The sequence below is a fragment of the Callospermophilus lateralis genome, chromosome 2 (genome assembly GCF_048772815.1).
Source record: "Callospermophilus lateralis isolate mCalLat2 chromosome 2, mCalLat2.hap1, whole genome shotgun sequence".
Classification (NCBI taxonomy): Eukaryota; Metazoa; Chordata; class Mammalia; order Rodentia; family Sciuridae; genus Callospermophilus; species Callospermophilus lateralis.
The window spans coordinates 7014525-7037064 of record NC_135306.1 but is presented as its reverse complement, the minus strand read 5'-3'; the positions used below and the strand labels follow the sequence as shown (position 1 = coordinate 7037064).

The 22540-nt window shown below is 50.8% G+C and overlaps 1 protein-coding gene across 1 annotated transcript; it reads left to right on the top strand.

Moving 5' to 3' along the window:
• The first annotated feature begins 450 nt into the window (after positions 1-450).
• Urm1 (ubiquitin related modifier 1) lies at positions 451-19475 on the top strand. Its single transcript, XM_076843091.2, has 5 exons — positions 451-511; positions 5022-5092; positions 14683-14764; positions 16732-16780; positions 17210-19475. The coding sequence occupies exons 1-5, from the start codon at positions 477-479 to the stop codon at positions 17276-17278; spliced, it is 306 nt and encodes a 101-aa protein (XP_076699206.1). The 5' UTR covers positions 451-476; the 3' UTR covers positions 17279-19475.
• The last annotated feature ends 3065 nt before the right edge of the window (positions 19476-22540 follow it).

The window sequence follows — 22540 nt, the reverse complement described above, 5'->3', positions numbered from 1 at the left end:
TGAGTAGTGACAGCCAGCTTAATATCCAAAGGGGCGGTTGGACAGTGAATTGATAGCTCAGGGGAGAGACTTTTGTGTCAGAAATATTTAGGAGGTCACTATGACGTCAGACGAGTGAATGGGCTCGCCCAAGCGGTATGTAGGCTAAAGACAGATTTGTAACTAACGCAAGATAAACAGTAATGTGGCTCACAGTCTGTCGAAAAGGTGCTGGGGCTGTCTTCCGCCTAGCTGCGGTCTCAAGTTGATTCCCAGTGCGGGTCCCGGAACCCGGCCGCCAACAGGCGAAGGCACATCGACTCCAGATCCCCGGGAACGCCCGTGACTTTCCCTGCTCCGCCCTCCGCGCCTTCCAATAGCTGAGGAGGATGACCTTTGGGCACCGCCTTTTCCGGACGTGGCTCCGGGCGGCGACCGGAAGTGGGCGGGAGCTCCGGAAGTTCAGGGGAGTTTCCTGCGAGCTCGGCTTCCTCAACATGGCAGCGCCCTTGTCAGTGGAGGTGGAGTTCGGGTGAGTAGCAGAGCTGGGGCACCCTGGGTATGGATTGAAGTCCTCGGGCCCGCAACTCCTCTCCTGTCTCGAGGCCTGACACGGCCGAGTTGCCTAGGCTCCCAGCGCCTGCCGTGAGCCGTGCCACCCGCCTCGAGTCTGACAGGCTCGGTCTCCCTCGGCAACGCCGTATGTCCAGGAATAGAGGCGCACACACGGGCGGGGAGGTGCGTTCTGGGTACTCCGCTGTGCCCAGTACCTGTAAGGCTCAAAAGACATGACGGTTAGCGGGTGGCCTCTCTACGCACTTTACCAGGTCCATGGGTTTGGCATCTGGCTCCTTGAAAGAACCGCTCTCCAACCCATGATTTCTTTCTTCAGGCAGCAGTTTCAATATCCGCTTACACGGTTCTTGAGGCTTTGTTTCTTGTGGGATGTGTGGACAAGACGGAACTCTTTTTTTTCTTCTTCTTCTTTTTCGCAAAATTTGGGATTTTAAAAAGACCTGAAGCTCTTTTCAGGATAGTCAGTAAACTTGCTGAGTGCCTCTGCAGATCTTGAGTCGAGTAGAGGTATGGGGATAACTGTGATAACCACATTGGGAGAGACTAATATTGGCAGTATATTTTGCACAAGATGAAAATGCAGGGATTGGAACACATCAATAACTGAAGAAAACGGTAGAGAGGAAATCTTCTTAAGCCACTATCTTATCCCTCCAACAAACAGGTTTGTCCTGGTTTCAAAACAGAGAAAACCAGGCATGGTGGTGCACACCTGTAATCCTGGTAGCCTTTAGGGAGGAGTATGAGACAGGAGAATTGCAAGTTCAAGGCCAGCTTCAGCAACTTAGCAAGGCCCTGTGCAACTGACTCAAAATAAAAATTAAAAACTCTGAGAAAAACTGCATAGCTTAGAGAGACAGCAAAGAAACTGAGACCCTAAAAGATGGGTGGTGATATCATTGCCAGAATCACATGAAAAGGATAAGACTGTGTGTGTGTGTGTGTGTGTGTGTGTGTACACGTGTGTGTACGCACACGCGCGCACTGGAAAAGGGAGAGGAAAAGTCAGGGATAGGAATCTAAAACCTCTGTCCAAATGCCTTTCCTCTCATTGGATGCTTCCAGTTTCTTTCATGTTTTCCCTTCATTGGGTGGTTCATTCACCAGTCATTTATTGAGTGCCTACCATGTGCCAGGCAGTGAGCCAGACACAGAGGATACAAAGATAAATAGCACTCTGTCCATGCCCTACAGTGTTCAGCATTTCTGTCCCTTAGAAGGGGGTAGCCTCATGAATGTTAAGTGCATTTTAATTGATGATTATTGTCTAGCCGCTTGGATCCAATTAGAACTACATTGGTCAGGCTTTCTGACTATTTTGCTTCACTCACCCTTGGCCCAGCTGTACCCCAAAACCTGGGCATTTTAGGAGAATCCCTTCTGTCTTGACAGGCCTCAGTAGAGCTGTAAAGGGAGAAGCTTCAGATCGCCAGGCTGGGATTTATCCATAGTCAACTTGCCTTTTATTCTCATTAAGCAGACGTGGTGTTTCTTCACCAGAGATGTCTTCTGTCTTCCAGATACTGTGCAGGCAACAGTGAGGAAGTCATGAATTCACAGGCCAACATAATTACTTCTTTTCTAGTTTCAGCTTCCCTTACCCCCAAGAGCAGTAGTGAGTTCCAGCAAAACAAGACAACATCCCTCTACCCATCTATCTACCTCCTTCCATCACTACCTACACCATTGTCCCATGAGAATTGTATCTTCTTGAGAAGTAAGAATGCCCAAGATGCATTGCAAACCCAAGTCCCTGCTCTCTGTCCTTGCATATTTTTATCTCTGACCTTTTACTTCCTACATCTCTTAGTAGATGTGTTTCACCCTGAACCTGGGCAGATTTGCAAAGAAGCTGCCGTGCCCACCATTATCTCCCTTGTTTCCCTGTTTTCCTACCATCACAGATCCTAGAAGAGTTTGGGTTAGGACTTTGTCTCTAACCCCTGAGCAGATATAGTCCTCTTGGCCCCATCAGCTCTTTTTTTTTTTTGGGTATGTGTGTGTGTGTGTGTGTGTGTGTGTGTGTATGATGATGCTAGGGATTGAACCCAGGGTCTTGTGCATGTGAGGCAAGCACTCTACCAACTGAGCTATGTATCCCCAGCCCCCAGCAGCTCTTTTTTGAGCCTTCTAAAAAGCTTCTTGCACCATTCTCTCTTTTGTCAGTAACTAGTTCTGCCATCTTCTGTCTTCCCTCTTGAACTGTTCCTAGCAGAGCTTTTTCTCAAAATTCAAAAGTGCATAGTATGGATGTGTTTTGAGTCCTTCATTCAGGCTGTTAAAATCCAAATGTGAGATTCTCTTTACCACATTCCTTTTCCTCCTCCCTGAGTTGGGGAAGTATTAACAAAGGAGGGTACCGTTGAGGTCAGAGAAAAAATAAGAAAAATGAACATTTTCATTTATTTGGCAAGTATTTGTTGAGCGCCCACTGTGTGGTAGGCCCTGTTTTAGGCAGGGCTTGTATTCCAGCAGTAAAAGGGAAATAAAGAATCAAATATAGGACTGGGGTTGTGGCTCAGTGATAGAGCGTCTACCTAATATGTATGAGGCACTGGGTTCAGCACCGCATAAAAATAAATAAATAAAAATAAAGATTCATCCACAACTGAAGTAATATATTTTTTTAAAAAAAGAACCAAATATAGATGAATAGATGATAAAGACGATGAAGATGAACTAGTAGAAGGAAGACAGTTTTGGGAATGACTGTATCTGTCACTGGTATAAACAGACATCCAGCAGGAATGTCTGGGCACGTGGAGAGAAGATGGAGATCTTAGTTGAGTTGCATAGCAAATCCTGTAAGACATAAGAAGATTTGGTTGGGTCCATGGGGCTAGAACAGGACCCTTGTCTGCCTCCTAGGATCACTCTAGAGGCTTGGTATGCACTTTCCCTCACTCCAGATGTGCTGACAGAAGTGCCAACCCCTCCCCTGGGGCCCAGTGAATCCAGCAGTGACAGGTTACTCTCTGAGCCAGACTGGTTCTGCCTTCATCCATTTATAAAGGGAAAAAACAGATTCAGCCTCTGAGACTGGCACCACCAGCTTTGGCCACTCTTGGTTGTTTGCCTGGGTCCCAGTGCCTCCAGTTCCCACCCATCTTCTTTGACCCCCAATTCCTGAGCCCCTTGCCTGTCACCATCCCCCATCCCAGCTGCTACATGTGCCAACCCCTACCCAGGAGAAAATGAGGCTCTTGGAAGGAGATAAATGGAGGCTCTGTGTGGGCTTGCAGCTGAAATGGCCCTGCACACAGCCACAGATGGGCCTCTGCTCCCCCTCCACATTTCTGCATCAACAAAGCGTGACCTTGTTTGGATGACAGTCGCCCCATGTTTCTCCCATGACAATGCTTTCCTTGCCTTTGCCTCCCAGTGGGCTGTCTCAGGACATCTCTGTTCCCTGAAATTGGGAAAGGGTGGTAGGCTGGGAGGTATCCCATCCATCAAGTCTATTAGGGCCTTCTCAGGTCAAACCCATGTTAGGTCTGAGATGGGAATCAGGAGACCCAAAGGGAGATGAGTATGGGGCACTGAAAGAGTCCTGCTGCCCACATCAGGAGTCCTGGCTTCTGTACTTGACTCTGATTATCTCTGCTGTTCCTGCCTTCCCAGGGCACAATGTTGAGACACAGAAATGAACCAAACTCTGCCCTCAGGGGGCTTTCTGACCTTTGGAGAGTCTTATTTATGTATTTCTCAGCAAGGCTGCTGGGGCTGAGCAGAAACCAGTTAGATTCATATTTTAGTGCAGCTGCTTCCTGTCTGACCTTGCACAAGTCACTTAACCTTTCCAGGAATCAGCCTGCTTCTCTATGAAATGGAGTTAATGATATCTGCCTCCCTCCCAGTTCTTCCCTGTGATGCCTTGAGGATGAAATAAGGTGAGGAGCATCTTATAAATGGCAGGATTACTCTTGGTGGATGCTAGCTGAGGCTGAGAGCTCAGTGGACTCTCAGCCTCCGGTGCTGTGGTATGCCCACCAGGCTAGCAGCAGGGGACAGGGACAGGGTCATTTCTAGACCTCACCTGGCCAGAGGAAACTTTGAGATGCATAGGATCTGCAGAAGGTCTTACAAGGCTTTTCAGCATTTTTGCAGATGGAAAGATCAAGGTATGAGAAGATGGAGTCACATGCCCTGGTTGGCAGAGATGGAGCCTGGTCTCCATGTTGGAATTGGCAGCTCCAAAGCTAATGTTCTGTAACTGTGTACTCGGCTGCTTCTGGGGCAAACAGTCTGCTTGATTATTAGTAAAAATTACTTATACCTACCTTACCACAGCAGGAAGTCGCATTTGAGAGTTAGTCACCGGTGCTGTTCCTGAACTTTGGACTCTGTGTCTCTTGGGCTTCTACTTCCATTCTCATCCTTAGTTCTTCTTCCATTCTCATCTTAGTTCTCACTTAGTTCTGTTTGCAGGAGCTCACCTGGCTGTCTTTTTTGGCCTTCCTTTGCAGAGGTGGTGCGGAGCTCCTATTTGATGGTGTAAAAAAACATCAAATCACCTTGCCTGGGCAGGAGGAGCCTTGTGAGTATTGGCTTTTTAAGCTGGGGTGGGGGAGTGGATATTGGGCAGGAGAGGGTCTATGGGATCATTTAGCCCTGTTCAGTGGAAATGGGTAGGATTTCCCTGACTAGGGGTGGGAAGGAAGAAAAAGTCACCAGAATACTTTTCTCCCATCTTCTCTGGGATCAACCAGCTTCGTGGGAGGGAAGTGGGGTTACTTAGTTCTGTGATGGTTTCATACTCCTTAGAACCTTAGGCCAGGGACCTAGTCTTCTTTAACTCTAGTATTCTCAGCTATGAAGTGGGTATGGCAGTCCTTCTCTCTTAGAGATGTTAGGAGGAGGAAGTAAATTATGCCATTATGTGGGGGGTGGGGGTGTGTGCTGGGGATTGAACCCAGGGCCTTGTGCATATGAGGCAACTACCAAGTGAGCTATATCCCCAGCCCTCTATTATTATAATGTGGCAGCACAGGGAAGGTCTTTTCAAGGACGTAACCTTCCCTGAGAACGGACCAAACAATTGGACTCTCCTGACAGTGCAGAGATTTAGACTAATGAAAAGGCTCCAGCCAGAAAAATTGGAGGAGGGAGGTTGACTAAAGGAGAAACTCGTTAATCTTTCTTGAACAAATATGTACTGAGCACTTTCTGTGAGGTGGACTGTGTCTGGTCATTGAGGTGACAAACATGAATAAGAGGAGTCAGCCCCTACTTTCAAGTGAGGAGTTAACCCAGAGGTATGCTAGGGTAACCATCCAATGTAACCTAGGGCAGGGTCTGGATCTGGTGACTGTCAGGTCTTTTACAGCCCTAGCAGTGAGTCCTGCTGAGAGCAGATACTCAGGGATAGGAGCCCAGTCTCTTTCTGAGGCTGAGATGAGGCCATCAAGCATATGCGGAAGCAGGGGAATGAGGTTCTAGGAGGTGGATACTAAAAAATGATCAGGTAGGTTTGATAAGATTCTTCTGAAGTGGACACATCTGCCAGGAACAAAACAATTACACTTGTCCAAATCCACTGGTTGCCATGGCCATCTCTGGCCCTCCTTTGGGTCCTTGGCTCCCTGCCATTCTTAGAGGCTGGGGGACATTTATCCAGAATCAGGGTACTACTCACCTTGAGCTGGGGCTGTGTGTAGTTGGTGTTAAAACAGCAGGATAGTAAGACTTTGCGTCCTTTCTGGGGGTGACGGGGACGCTCAGATGATAGATTCTTGTTTCTTAGTGTGGCAGATGGCCACGCAACCTTGGCAGCCTTGAGAGGAAGCAAGGGTTCTCAGATAAAGCCTCTCAAAGATCTTTCCTGGAAGTTTATTAAAATAGCACATTATGACTTATTTCCTCTTAAGTTTGCTTGGCATGAAAGCCCACTAGTTTTCACCATTCTAGCTCCATCTCATTCATTCATTGACAGAGTACTCAGCAAGTGCCAGGAATGAATGGTAGGAAGTACTTAATTCTTTCATGTAGTTGGCAGTATTTTTTGATTGCCTCCTTTTGCACTGGTGCCTCCAGTGCACTGGTTGCTGGGTGGGTTCTTGCCTTCATGAAGTTAACTGTGGCATGCAAATGGAGCTGGCAGTAAATAAGGAAACAAACATAAAACTGTACCATCACAGACTCCAGTGATTGGCATGAGAAGAGCACATAGGTGCTTGGAATGGGACTAACAAGTGGTCAGGGAAGGCGTCCTCAATTCAAGGAGGTGAGGTTGAGTGAAGGCCTGAAGAATGGAAGGAAGCCAACCTGATAAACTGCAGGGAGAGAGCAAAGAGGCCTGGGCCTTTCCAGGCAGGGAGACAGCACTTGGGAAAACTCCAAGGGGCAAAAAGCCTTGGTCTGGGTAGAGAGCTGAAGGAAGGCCAGGATTAAGGGGGGCACAGGCTGAGTTTGGAGTGGCAGCTAAAGTCTCAATAGGTTTTGTAGATCATTTTCCCACATTCTTAGGAGATAGCTCCTATTATTTCAATTTTAAAAGGCCGAAACTGGGCTGGGGGTGTAGCTCAGTAGTAGAGCTTACCTGGCATGCAGGAGGCCCTGAGTTTGAATCCCAGCATTACCAAAAAATACATAAATAAGTTAAAGTGAAAAAGGGATCTTTTTCATATAATTACTTAAGTGGCAGCACTGGGAAGCACACCCAGACCGCAGGGTCTCTGCAGTCCAAGCATTAACCCATCATTTGTTCCAAGAGGCTCCCTGAATCACCCTGACGTATCACACCCAAGACCTGTTTTTTAGTTTTTACACTGTTATTTTCACTCATGACCCTCACTGGTTATTTAGTTTAATTTTTGTTATGACCCTGATAGATCCTATCACCAAGGAAGTCAGACCTCAGAGGGAAGGAAAATAGACAGAGGAGGAGGGACCTGAGACCTGTCCACAATTACCTAGGTAGGGAAGCTGGGCTAGGAGCTAGGACTCAGGTTTCTGTTCCTTCATTCCTCAGCCAGATAGCAAAACATGGAGGCCCATCAACCCAGGGAAGGAAGGCAAGATGCCCCTATTGCTCACTCCTGGTCCCCATTTGTGACCTGCGGTGTCCAGAGGCACAGGTCACATTGCAGCCACAGAGTTAGTTTGCAGTTGCCAGGCCTTATTCTGGCACTCATGAACCTAAGGGGCCTGATGCTGCTGGAGAAGTCTTATATTCTCTCCCCAACCCATGCCCAGATCTGTCATCTGGCAACCTTCCCAGCCCTGGCTGCCACTTGGCCAAGCAGGTCTTAGATACTCCAGCTGAAATAGCAAGAGCCATGGATCACAGATTGTGACTGCTAGGCATGGTGGCAATCCCAGCAACTCTGGAGTCTGAGGCGGGAGGATCATAAGTTCAAGGCTAGCCTTGGAAACTTAATGAGACCCTGGTCAAAATGAAAAGGTAGCTCAGAGATAGAGTGTTCCTGGGCTTAATTCCCAGTATTAAAAGAAAGAAAAAAAACTGTAGACTATGATAAGTCTCACAAAAAAGGGGACCTGTGGGTCCTGGGCCAGGGGAGAACTTCCAACCCACCCCACATGGTAAAAGGACAGGAGAAGCCAAAGGGGATGAAACTCCAAGAGAGGAGCCCTGCCAGTGTGCATTGCACATTAGTGGCTTTGGCCAACCTCTCTCTCCCCATGTGTAGAATGGAAGATGGGCCAATTCCACTCTTTATTGAGCCTGATATCTGTTGAACAACTCCAATTTGGAAAAGTTGGTTCTAGATGTAAGTATATGTCCTTTTGTGAAGTAGGATGTGCAGATCCAGCAAGTGGTTGCAAGTATGTGTTTGCAAGAGGCGGGTGGTATGTGTGTGTGTTAATTGTCATCATCTCCTTAATTGGAGGGGATTTTGGGGCTAGGCACCAACCACCGTCTGGCCATTTTGGCTGCTGGCCTTTATGACTCAAGGATCCCTTCAACTCCAGGCTGCCAGCCCCTTCCCCTTTAGGAAGGAGACTGCCTCACCTTTCTCGCCCCACCCGCATGCCCCCTCCTCCTGCTGATTCACATTAAAGGGTGGCTGGTGAAGGAGGGGAGGAGCTGAGCAGAGCTTCTGGGCGCTTTAAACTGTTTAGCATTCATTTCACAGCCTCTCTGGGGCCAGCTGTTCCTTTCTCTGCTCTTGGGGCCTGTTTGCTGATCCCCTCCCTGCCTCCCTCCTCTCCTCCCACCCCTCCCAGTCCCTGTGCAAAATTGCTTTTGAAAAGATCCACTTTCTGCTTAATTAAACAATGAGGAGCGTCCCCTCGCACATCTGTAAACCTCCTTCTGAGGCCAGTTTAGCCCACAAACTGCTCCATTCTTACCCCATTCATTTGTAAATGGAGCCTCAGAAGTTCCCTCCACTTCTCTTTCACTCCCCCTACGCCAGCTCTTTCTTCTCCCTTTCAACTTAGGCCTGGGGTGGGCTCCCAGAAGAACCCTGTCTTGGAGCCTTGGTGTGGGGACAGGAAGGTATAATCTACAGAAGGGAAGATTTAGGGGATCCAGGATCTCCTAAATCTGAAGGGCTATTATAGGGACAAGGGTCATATTGTTGGCATGGACCCTGAGAACCAACAGGCCCAGTGGATGGGAGTGGCAGGGAAACTTGCTTCTGCTGGAGAAGCCCAACTCCCTGGGAGTGACCTCCTGCCCCTGAGGTGTTTAAGGAGGCTGAATGAGAGTCTGTTGCAGGCAGGATTCAATGTCAGATGGGACCTTGAGGTTGTTCCTTTTCAGCCCCAAGAGCCTGGGGTTGACACCCTTGGTGGCCCTGCCATATTGGGCAGCGTGTATACCCCAGACAAGGAGAAGTCACTGGGGCAAGGATTTTGGTGAAAGCTTTCCCAGGAGCCTGCTAGGATGGACATGCCATGTGCTCCTGTGGCACATGTCTGTTCAGCGTGTCCTGTGTGCTTCACGCTCTGTGACCTGCTTCTAGGCTATACCTTAATTCTCACACAGCCTTCTTGGAGTGTGGATTGTTGTTCCCATTTGTTGAAAGGTAGATGACATCAAGACTTAGAGAGGTCAAGTGACTTCCTACTCAAGGCCATCCAGCCCACAGCTAAGTTCCCTCTGGCTCCAGAGGGGGAACTCTTAACCACTCTTCTACAGAGCAGCAGCTGTCTTCACTTCCCCTCCCCCAGCGGGCAGGCCAGGCTGCAAGGTCTTCTATGCTGGACACCTTGCCATTAAGTATCCATCTTCCTCTTCCTCCCCAGTGCCATGAGTAGGAGTCTGGCTGCTAGCACCCATGGCCTCAGGATGTGATTCCTTACTCTCAGGTTGTCCTGAGGGCTTTGACCGGTCACTGGCATCTTATGGGTCTGAATATAAAAAAATGGAAGGAAGAAGTCAGGCACAGGGGCCCACCGTTCCAGCTATTTGGGAGACTGAGGCAAGAGGAACACCTGAGCCCAGGTGTTTGAGGCCAGCCTGGGCAACAGAAAGAGACCCTGTCTTAAAAAAAAGGGGGTGGGGGTGGGGATTTAGCTTAGTGGCAGAGCGCCTGCTTAGCTCACACAAGGCCCTGGGTTCGGTCCTCAGCCCTGGGGGAAAAAAAGATTTAAAAAAAAAAAAAACAAGGAAGGAAGCCCAATGTTACCACTTCCCTAATTCTCTTTCAGAAAGCCCCAACTAGCACTGATTGACAAATTATTAGACTTGACAGACTTTTTCAAAGCTGGGGTGTCAGGCTGCTATGCAGAGCAAGTGTGTGGAAGCCCAGGACACCAGAGAGTATGGAGGAGACAGGTTCCCCCTCTGGACTCCAGAATAATTACAACATTGATAGGTCAGGCACAGTGCCAAAAATTGTATGTGGATCATTTTATTCAGTCCTCACAACAACCTGTCAGGCATTCTGACCACCCTGTTTTGCAAGGCAAAGAAACTGAGGCTCTGGAAATTCCTTTTCCAAGGTCAATAAGTACAAGTGACAGGGTCCAACTCAAAACCAGGACTATCCAACTCCAGTCAGTGATCTTAGTCTGACTCTTCACCCCTCTCAGTTGCCCCTGTGTTCAGGGTTCTGAGCCTCAGCTCCCACTCTAGGAATGGGAGGGTATGCCATATATTTGAGCTGGATCGGGCTTCAAGGGTCAAGGCAGATAAACAGCACATACTTGGTCAGCCCCGCTGGGGTTCATGAAAAAAGAGTTGCACCTTCCAGAGCAGGCCCCTCCTCAGGGTCCCTCTCATGTTGAGCTGTTCTTCTTCTTTTTTTTTTTTTTTTTTTTTTTTAATTTTTTTTGTTGTTGTTGTTGTAGTTGAATATAATATCTTTAATTAATCTATTTTTTTTCTTATGTGGTGCTGAGGATCGAACCCAGGGCCTTGCCTGTGCTAGGAAAACACTCTATCACAGAGCCACAACCCCAGCCCACATGTTGAGCTTCTTTATTTTATTTGTTTTTATCTTTATGTGGTGCTAGAGATTAAACCCAGTGCCTCATACATGCTAGGCAAGCTGTACCCCTGAGCCATAACCCTGGTTCCATCATTTTGAGCTTCTTAACCTCTCCTTTCTGTTACCTTGTACCTGCCAGTTCCATCCTGCCTTAGGTCTTCCCGTGTGCTCTTACTGCTGTCTGGGGTACTCCCCCACAGCCACCTCACTCATTCTTCAGACCTGAGCTTCAGTGTTTACACCCTCAGAAAGACCTTTCCTGAGTCCAGCATGATGGTGTATGTCTGTAATCCCAGTTGCTCAGGAGGCTGAGGCAGGAGGATCCTGAGTTAAAAGCCAGCCTCAGCAATTTAGTGAGGCCCTAAGTAACTCAGCGAGACCCTGTCTCTAAATAAAGTATAAAAAAGGCTGGGGATGTGGCTCAGTGATTAAGCACCCCTGGGTTCAATCCCTCTTACCACCCACCCCACCCCAAAAAAGGCCTTTCCTGATCCCAGACAAAGGAGGTAGCATTTTATCACCTACTTAAGTCATGTCTGTTTCGCTGCCGTCCTCTTAGCTCCGTGACTGTGGGCTCTGCTTCCATCTTGCTCACCACCATCTCCCTTGTACCTGGCACATAGTAGTTGCTCAATAAATATTTGTCTTTTGAATGATTGCCTGGGATCATAGGAAGGAGACCACTCTCAGCAGAATTGGAAAGGCAGGAGAACACAGAGTGGAAAGGTGGAGTTGAGAGTCTCTCAGCCCCACCTTTATCTCAGAGCCATCCCCAAGCCACCAGCCCCTGACTCTGCTTAACCCTTCCTCCTCCCCTGGGTGCCTTTGGAAGCCGACCATCTGGCTTGAAGCCTATTTGCATATTGTCTGGGCCTCAACAAGCTGAGCAAGATGTCCCTGGGGGTGTGTTTCAGGCCAGGCCGAGTGGTCTTTGCAGCCTGCGAAGGGAGCCTTGAGTTCTACCTCTCCCCACTCTCAAATTCAAGCATGGGGGAACAATACCGGTAGTGATGTGGTAGCCTCACCATGGAAACCAGCTATCAAAAATGTGGGCAGGCCTGGGGTTGGGGGTGGGCAGAGGAGGGAGGGAGTGACCTCAGCAAATAGGAGCATCATGATAAATGAGCCAGCACCAGGCAGCAGACTCACCCCTCAGCCCACCCCTCGGGACTCCATGATGGTGCCATCACGTGGATGACCCCGGCATGACCACTGGCCCTCCCCCACCCCCAAGCCTATCCATAATGGAGCAGACATGCCCTCCTTTTGGAGGGAGATAGGGTTGTGGGGGTGCAGTCTGTGGTCCCTAGTCCAGGCACTGCCCAGTCCCTGTTGCTGCCTCTGCACACAAGCACAGCCCCACCTGCAAGGCTGGCTGACGGATGTGTCAGGTCGTGGCGGCTCTATCGAGCGGCCACAAGACGTATGGGCCAGAGGCCCACCAGACAGTGCCGGGTGGAGGCCAAGGGGATTCAGGGCCAAGAGAAAGCCTCTAGAACCCAAGCCTTGGGGAGGAGCCTCCAAGAGTCCAAGTGGACTACAGATAGCTAGAGACTGTACTCGCACACATGCCTGTTCCAGGAATGTTATTTGTTTTGTTTTGGTGATGGGGATTGAACCCTGAGGTGCTTTACCACTGAGCTACACCTCTAGCCTCTTTGTTTTTGGTGGTACTAGGGACTGAACTCAGGGCCTTACGCAGGCTATGCAAATGCTCTACCCTGAGCTACATCCTCAGCCCTTTTATTTTTTATGGGTCTTGCCAAGTTGTTTAGGGGCTTACTAATTAAGTTTGAGGCTGACCTCAAACCTGCAGTCCTCGACCTCACTGGTGACTGAGATTACAGGTGAATGCCTCCTGCAGACTCCATTGTTTAAAAGGAGGAACTACAGGAGTGGTGGCGCATGCCTGTAATCCCAGCAACCCAGGAGGCTGGGTAGGAGCATTGCAAATTTTAGGCCAGCCTCAGTAATTTAATGAGACCCTGTCTCAAAATAAAAAATAAAAAGGACTAGGGGTATAGCTCAGTAATAGAGCATACCTAGGTTCAATCCCCAGTACCAAGTAAATAAATAAATAAAATTGGAAGGTAGCAGCCTCAGTTTATGGACACTTTGCCTGTTTATAGGCACAGGCCCTGTGTTCTGCTGGTGTACAATCTAGGGGTGTTGGTGCCCAACCTCGAGGCTCAGCACATCTTGACTACAGCCTTCCGCCTGGGAAGGTGGCATTCAGGCCAGGGAGAGTGCTTCCAGCCCTACCCAAGGCAGCGGTTGCATGTGAGCTGCGCTTCCGAACCCACATGGAGCACAGAGCAAAAACCTCTTCATGTCCAAGCAATTTATAGAGTCAGATCCCAGTGTGCTGTGGCCTGGCACCTTTGATCCTGAGGTGACCCAGCCTCTGAGCCTCCGTGTGAGTACACAGAGACTGGTGGCTCCTCCAGAACACCAGATCCACAATGAAGCAGATCTCGGTGTTCAGCTGAGCAGGAGAGGCCCTTTTGACCCTGAACCTCTTGCGTCTTCAAGGTAGCCATCCCCAGTCTTGAGGGCTCTGGAGGCAGAGAGTGGCGCAGCAGTGATCTGTCAGTGTCCCTTGCTGGTGAAGGATCCTTCTCTCCCTGTGCTAGAGGAAATTAACTGATGTTATCAGCTCAGTGATTGTTTTTCTCCCCTCACAAAGGGAAATATATGCAGACCCTTCCAAGAACAAAGCCCAATCCTCTCCATCTGGGACTGGCTGGAGATGGAGGTGGAAGGGGCTCTTCAGGGCCCTCTCAGAAGCCTGGCTGGGGCAGTCCAGATCAGCTTCCAGGACTTGTGGGTGGGGTTTTGTCTCCCAGACCTTAAGATGTGACTGTCTTGAGTCCCTTGCTATAGGTAAGGGCCAGTACTTTTTCAAGCTTTCAGCAGGGCCAGAGGCCATTTTCTGTGAAGATCTCTCTGAAAAGTCACTAACCTCTCCTAATTCGTTTCCTCATCTTAAGAACCCACAAATTCATGGGCCATCACAGCCTAGTCCAAAAAAAGCCCTGTAAGCTCCCACATGCACTCCCTTCTGGGCCAGGCAAGGTTTTGGGACCCAAGAATCATTTAGGTTTGAGCTGCCTGTGGTGGCATACACCTATAGTCCCAGCAACTGGGGAGGCTGAGGGGGAGGATCCCTTGCTAGTTAACAGATCAAAAATAAGTGCTCACATTGGCTGGGGATGTGGCTCAAGTGATAGCGCGCCCGCCTGGCATGCGCGAGGCACTGGGTTCGATCCTCAACACCACATATAAATAAATAAATAAAGATATTGTGTCCATCTAAAACTAAAAAATAAATATTAAAAAAAAAAGTGCTCACTTCAGCATCAAACTTTCTAAAATTATAATAATACAGAGAAGATTAGCATGAACCGGGCACCATGGTGCAAGCCTATAATCCTAGCAACTCAGGAAGCTAAGGCAAGAGGATTGTGAGTTCAGAGCCAGCCTCAGAGCTGAACCAGGTGGCGCATGTTTGTAATCCCAGAGACTCGGGAGGCTGACGCTGGAGAATCACAAGTTCGAGGCCAGCCTTAGCAACTAAGCAAGACCCTATTTTTGAAGTTTTTAAAAGTAGTAAAAGGGGCCTGGGATGTGGCCCAGTGGTTAAGCAACCCTGGGTTCAATCCCTGGTAATAAAACAAAACAAAAAATAATGACCTGGGTTTGATATTAGTTGTGTCTTCCTCTCCAGGGGACATCCGGAACCTCCTCATCTGGATCAAGAAGAATTTGCTAAAAGAGCGGCCAGAGCTGTTCCTCCAGGGAGACAGTGTGTGAGTCCCTTCCTCTCTTCCCTGAAGAAGACAGGGTGGGAGGAAGTCTGGGCCCCTATCCTTGGGTTCAGTCTCAGCCTCCTCTGGGTCCTGTTCCCTCTTTGTTCTCCCTGTCTCCTCTGAGAAAAGAGCTATCCAGTTCTGTCTGAGGTCAATTTTCAGTTTTCTTGATACCACACTGGACTGTCCGGAATTTGTTAAAAGCCCTCACGAGGGGCGGGGATACAGTTCAGTTGGTAGAGTGCCTGCCTCTCATGCACAAGACCTGGGCAACACACACGTGATGAAAGGAGCCTGGTGAATTTCTCCAAAAAATCCAGTTACACCTTCTGGCAGCCACAAACTTGCTGTGAAATCTGAGGCAAGTTACTTTGCTTCTTTGGGCCTCCATTACTCTCTCTATACAGAAAATTCTAAGAAAAAGATGCTGCTCAAGGTCCCTCTTGTCATTGAACTATCTAGGACAGTGCTATCCCATGGAACTTTCTGCAGTGATAGAGGTGTTCCATATGTGTGCTGTCCAGTGTGGTAACTGCTGCCACATGGGGCTGTTGAGCTCTTGTAGTACAGCTAGTGTGAGTGAGGAACTAAACATTCCATTTTATTTCATTATAATATAAATAGCAACATATGGCCAATAGGTACTGTATGGGACACACAGGTCTCGGATTCCAGGGGTCATTAACTGCATGCATGTACCCTCTCAGGAACACACATTTAATCTCTCATTATGGATACCCTATAAAAGTCCAAAGCTTTCCTACCTCTCTCACCCAGCCTAGCCCAGCCTGATGGCAAAGGACCAGGTTCCCTGTGCCAGGGAGTCACTTTACTTCTAACAAGTTCTCTTCAAGCTTAAGTAAAAGAGGCAGGTAACACAGTTGTGAGGCTCCTTCAGTTCCTGGGGGCTAGGGGTGCCCCCCAGGGCCTCTGGTTCAGACCCTGGTGCAGCAGTCCCAGAGGCCACCTGCGAGGATAGCAGTGCCCTTTGGGCTACTGCCAGTAGGAGCCAGCTAAGCTGCCTTGTGGATCTGAGGCAGGACTACTCTTGAGCATTCAGGTCCCTCTGGCAACCATCCCTGATCTATAAGAGCTAAGGTAGCCTCCTCTCCAGGGGAAGCATGGGCATGTGGGGGGCCTTGAAGCTGGAGTTCTTCCTATCTGGGGCCTAAAATACTAAGATTAAACCCCAGGAAAAGTATGCTGCTTCTCCGGTTACCATGACAGACAGTGTGGCCAGCAAGCCATTTGTATCTCTTTGCATCCTTGGGCACACCTGTGACTCAGGCGCCTGCTTGCCCCATTTTCAGATGAAGAAACGGATGTGCAGCTGGGTGCAGCAGCTTTTGCCTGTAACCTCAGCTACTCAGGAGGCTGAGACAAGAGCATCTCAAGTTTGAGGCTGGCCTTAGCAGCTTAATGAGACCCTGTCTCAAAATAAAATCCAAAAATGGCCCTGGGATGTAGCTCAGTGATAGAGCACTTGCCTGTAACATGCCCAAGTCCCTGGGCCAGTCTCCAGTACCACTAAAAAAAAAGAAACTGATGTGCAGAGAAACAAAATAATTTGCCTAAGGTCTGGGTGATGGTATTGTCACTTGCACACACTTTCCATCTGGCCCTCAAGACCAGGCCTTCTGACCTGGGTTCCTCTACTTCCTGGAAGATTTTTTTTTTTTTTTTCGTGGGAGGGGGGTACTGGGGATTGAACTCAGGGGCATTCAACCACTGAGCTGTGAGACAGGGTCCCACTGGGTTGCCTCTCTTTTGCCGAGGCTGGCTTTGAACTCCTGATCCTCCTGCCTCAGCCTCCAGAGCCACTGGGATTATAGGTTGTGCCACTGCGCCTGGCCTGGCAGATCTTTAACCAAAACCTCAGAAAGAAGGACTGCCTCTTCTCCTACGGCCCAAAGACTCTTGAGTCTTCTGCCTTTCAATCCTTGCTACTTATGCCATCTTTTCCACAGGCGACCAGGAATTCTGGTGCTGATTAATGATGCCGACTGGGAATTGCTGGTCAGTACCCCAGCGTAGCGGGGATACCCCTCTCCCAGCCCCTACCCCTGCTCTCCCAGCCCCTACCCCTGCTCTCCCAGCCCCTGCTCTCCCAGCCCCTGCTCTCCCAGCCGCTGCTTCAGTAGAAAAGCTTTGGGCCTCTCATTAAGCCCAGATAGGGTGGCTGGATAATCTCTGTGCCACTCCAGCCCCTGAACTGATGCTACTCAAGTGTCCCACCCCAAGTAAGGAGAGAATGGGCTGCTGGGGAGGTGGTGAGTGTGAGATCTAGGACCACCTCTAGACTTGCATGTTGATATACAGAGCACCCATTTCATTTGGCAAAGTCTTGTCTTTCTCAGAGCAGCAAGTCCTCCCTGGTTCCCTTCCCAACACCTGGGGAGAAACTAGACCGTGTCCTGATGGTCCCTGTCCTCTCTCCTGCCCCAGGGTGAGCTGGACTACCAGCTGCAGGACCAGGACAGCGTCCTCTTCATTTCCACGCTGCATGGAGGCTGAGGGCCCCTCTCTTCCTCGGCACCCTTGCAGGGGGAGAACGGAACAGACAAACATCCCCTTGGGCCCAGCCTTCAGGTCTCCCTGTCCCCCGTGGCTGCCTTCTTCCCTGCTCTATCCCCCAAGCTCCCTCCAGGCAGGGAAAAGAGGCCAGGTGCTAAAAATGAGCCTTTCTCAGGCACGTGAGCAGGGGAAAGCAGGCAGTCAGGCTCCTGAGCCCAGAGCTCCTTCCCAGCAGCTGAGGTGGGGGAGGGTGCCCCTCTGGTGTGTCAGGAGCAGAGGGGGGCCATGTGGCCAGGTGACCCAGCTGCCTTCCATTCCTGTCTCAGTCTGAGCACTGAGTGACTGCCAACGAGCACTCCAGCTCATGGCCACATTTGTGGAGAAGATGGATGGACCTGAATAACTGATGGGAAACCCCTCCCTTCCCAAAGACTGGAGGAGTCTCCGCCTCAGTTTCCCCATCTGGACAGCAGAGGGCTCTGTCTGTCCCCCACTGATATCATTATGGAACCCCAGCTGGGGTCCCCTATTCAATACTGACTCCCTCCCCCTCACCCAGCAGCTGCTATCCCAGCCACACCCCTCCTCCTGCTCCCCCCACCCCCAGCCCTTGACCCTGGCTGGCCTCCCCCACACACACAGGCCACCAGATGGGCTCCTGAGACCCTCACCAGGCTGTCTATAGTTCATTCTTCTGTGGGTGGAGAAGAAGAGGAAGTAGCCCAACCTCCGATTAGCCAATAGAGGCCTGGGAGGGGGTTCAATGTGCCTCAGTTTCCTTCTCTACACTAACTGAATATTCATAATACCTGAAAGCCAAGGAGACATATGATGGCACAGATGTAAAGTCTATGTCCCTTCCCACCTCCTGCAGAAAGCAGGGTCAGGGCAAGCAGCACCTGGTAGGCAGAGGGGTTTACCCCCTCCCTCTGTCTGTTTTGGAAGTCTGGGGTCCTTGGGGCCTGCAACAGCTGGCCTTGAGCAAATAAAAGACTAGGTTGTTTACTAGCCTTGCTTGGAGCTTCTTCATCCTCAGAAATGGGTGGCACCCCAGTTCCCCCAGCCAAAGCCTTTGTCTGATATGACCTCTCTATCCTCACCTAGGGCTCTCAGCTGCGCTTTAACCAAAAGGCTAAAACTCAAGCTACCCCAGAGAGGGTAGTCTGATAGGACTATCTGGAAAAGGAGGTGCAGAGCCAGTCTGTGCTGACCAGTCTGAGTCCCAGGACATCCTCACTGGTCTGTCCAAGGCCAGGCTTTGTCCCACCAGCTGCATTCAGCAGCCCCAGAACCCAGAATGGGAGTGGCATAGATGAGAGTCCCCTCTCCTTCCCATGATCTGGCAGAAAGAGCTTTGTCTGCTGGAGGGAGACCTCAAAAAAGAATTGGGGCACTATCATCCCACCCCAAACATTGCTTTTCTTTAAATGTCAGTGATTTCAGGTGGAATTTCTCCCCCTGTGGAGACGAAAGTGCCCAGTGTCCCAGCTGTGTTGGGAAGAATGTCGGGTACACATCGTTCTCTTAGAGAACAGATGACCCCTGGCTGGTGGACTTCTCCCCAGTCCTGCTGCAGTGGAGGCCCTCTAGGCATGTGTGGGTGGGAGCATCCATGTTGGGATTACTGGTCCAGGCAATACTGGGTGCAGATTAAGGCCAACGTTGGGTCTGAACGCTGTCCAGAGAGGCCGCATGACCAGCCCTCATTAGGTGCTGAGGTCAGAGTCTCCATATTAGGGAACAGAGTAAGGGACTTGTAATGGCCCTCACAGTCTCACTTTTAGAGGGTCAGCTTGTCTAAATTCTTGTAACCTGAGGGTCCCTCCCTTTCTCCCGTTGGGGAGCTTCAGGAATGGCCTGTCCCACTTTCCTGGAACTGACCACACTAGGGTTCCTTTCTGCTGCCTGCAAAGGGTGTGGAATGATATATGTGGGGTATCCCAGCCTCCACTACACCCCAGTTACTGCGGAGCAGGAGAGGGGCTGGAGAAATCGGGTGCTCCCCACAGCTGATGCCAGCGCCACCATGGAAATTGGCCAGGGATAAGGCACTCCAGATCATTTCAAGTCATTTTTAGCCTATAGCCCAAAAGGGGTCAAAGACAGGTGACACTGGCTTAACCCAACAGCTGCCAGTGGTTCTACTCCCATGCAACTCCCTGACCCCAACTTTTGAGGAAATAAACGAATAAATAAACCCCACTATCTCCGAAGATTTTTCTTTAATGAAAAGGATTCGTTTGTCCAAGTTCTATTTCCAAAGCAGAGGTGGTTGCCCAGCTGGAGCGCATGATTCCCGAGCTTCTCCGATTCTAGCAGCGGTTGGAGGAGGCTCAGTCCATCCGTCCGTCTGGAGGGGTTTGTGGGAGGGGTTGGTTGGCTTGGAATTTAGGGGCAGATTTAGGATTTTGTTTGTTTGTTTAGGGGATACCGGTCGGGGGATGCGATAAAACAAATTCAAAAACGAGTTAACGAGCGCGTTCGCCGGCATCTGCTTTCACCCCCGACTTCCTGCGGCTCTGGCCGAGGGCGGGCTCCCAGACCACATTTGGGTCCCGCTGCTGCGTGCCAGCTTCGTTTGGGCAGAAATTTTTAAAGGGGGGAAACCGACGCGATCTACTGGAGGATCCCGCCAGGAGGGACCAGTCACCCGCAGAGGAGGAGAAGGAAAGAGGATGAGGATGGCGACGGCGACGCTGATGGCAGGGATCGGCGTCCCTCTGCGCGTCGAGCTGGGGCCGCGATCCTCACACTTGGGGCCAGTCAGCCGCCCCCATCCCATCCCCCAGGGTCTCGGCTTCCCTGAGCTTGGTCCCTGCATCCCCCAACCCCTGTTGCGCCCAGAGCTCAGCCACAGATGTCCAGCCACAATTCTCGGTTGGCCGCAGACTCGTACAAGAATTGCGTTTGGACAATCAGTGGCGAAGCCCCAGAGTTCAAGGCCCCGGTCTCCTGCGGGTTTCCGCTTCGCTCTTTTCTAAAACCGCCGGACCCGGAGATCTCCGGAGCTGCCCCTCGGAATACCTCGCAGACGCTCAGCAGTCTCGCCCCATCCCGCGGTAAGGTGGACGAGCAGGCACGCGGATCCCAACACAGCACGGGGATCCCCATCACCCCTGGAGTGTTTCCTTCGAACGCGGCCCGGGGTCCCTGGAGTAGACCGCGCTTGGTCTGTGCCGCCCCATGTTGGGGAAATATCCTCTGCCAAGCCCGGGGAACCCCGACTCCCCTCTCTCTGTCCCCCAGCCTGGGCTCGCCGAGAATCCGGAAAGCTGGGGCCCGAGGCCGGGTCGCGTTTCCGAGCCCGGGGTCCGGGCTGCTGGACTCGCGGGTCCCCCGCCCCCGCCCAGCCCCGCGCACGCACCGGCTCGGGCGCTCTCCGCTTCCCTGTGGCTGAGTCGCCGGAGGTGGCGGCGGCGGTGGCGGTTGGCCCGGGCGGCGGGGAGCACTGGAATGCGCCGCCGGGTCACCTGCAGCGCCCGGGGAGCCGGACTGAGAACCGGCGTGCTGGCGAGGCGCAGGGCTGAACCCGAGCGGGCGCCTCTGGCGGCTCGGGGCCGGGGCGGGCTTTTAGTGGGCCGCTCCAACAATACGGGCCTGGCGCGGAGAAAGGGGCTCGGCTGCAATTGGTACTGGATTTGAATAACGCCACGGGGCCATCAATGGTCATTGTGTCGGCGGGTAATGAATCTCCGCTGTCTCTCCTCGGGCTGGCCAGGCAGCTGCAACCTGCGCTCAGGCAGCTCTTAAAGACATAGCGTGCCCCTCCCTGGGGGCCGCCCCCCTCTGCACCGGCCGGACCCTTCGCCCTCCCACCCCCACACAGCGCCCTCCACTCCCAATGCCCCGCCTGCTCCCTCAGTCTGACCCCTTTACCCACGTCCCCTCCCTCCTGGGCCAGGCACCCACATCCCGGCCTTGCGCTTTGTGACCCGAATCAGGCCCTGGCCTTGACTGAGCTCCCCAAGAGAATTCAGGGGACCCCCAGAATATTAAGGCCCAATCCCTGCCTTCCAGCTATGTCTAGACCTATGGCCTGGCCTCTGGATCGCTTCTTTCTTGAGCTCCTGTCCAGGGTATTATTGGGAGGGGGGGGGGACAGTCTGGAGGTCAGAGGGTCAGCCAGCCCCTAAGAAGGCCATGTAGTAGGATAGGAGAGGAGGAATGCAGCCCCAACCCCCAGTCTGAGGATGCCATCTCCAAAGACCACACCACTAGGGATCTGGAGGCTGCCCGCTTCTCCAACCAAGGAAAAAGGCTTGGTTCCCAAGCTCCAGGCTCCAGGATACCTCTGCTCTAGCAGCCTGGGATGGGGAGCAGGTGGAATTTAGAGGGGCGTGGAATTTATTAATACTTGTGTCCTCACTGTCTCTTTCATTGGATAGCCCAGCCATTCAGGAGAGCAGGGATTCTGAAAGGTCTGTTACCCCCCACCCACTCCTCACTAGGTTCTTACATTGCTGGGTAAAGAGGTACCCGACTCACTTCCTGAGCTCAGTCTGTCAATCCCAGTGAATATCACCCCTGGAGGGGGAATGAATGGCCAGTCTTCATTCATCCTGCCTTCTATCCACCTTAAACCCAAAACTCTGCCCTTGCACACCCTATCATCCTGCTCTGAAATGCTCTCCTGTCCTCACAACCTCTGGGCAGCCCTGCCATATGCCCAGATGAATTGTGATTATCAGTTTGACTGATTCTGTTCCCTAGGACAGGAAGTGAGTCCTTTCTATCTTTATTCCTCCAGAGTCTAGAACAATGTCCTCCCCAACAAATCAAATGTCTGTGGGTGTTTGCATGCGTACCCCATTAATTAAAAATGAACCACATAGATTTCTTGGAGTTTCTTTTTAAAAGGTGGAAAAATATAGCTTCTGGATTTTATAGAGACAAAGCCCTGCCAACCAGATCTCAATTCCTGGAAGTGCTCCACTTAATAATAATAGCAATAAGTATCTTAGATGCTGAGCACTAAGTGCTTTAAAGATAGTTTAACTGGGCATGGTGGTGCACACCTCTAAGGAGGCTAATGCAGAAGGATCACAAGTTCAAGGGCAGCATGGGAAACTTTGTGAGACCCTGTCTCAAAATAAAGAATAAAAGGGCTGGGGATATAGCTCAGTAGTAAAGTGCCCCTGAGTTCAGTTCCCAGTATCACAAAGAATAAATTGTTTAGAAATAAAAATAAAATAAAATAAAGGTAGCTTACTGACACTGGTGCACCTGTAGTCCCAGCCACTCAGGAGGTGGAGACAGAAAGCT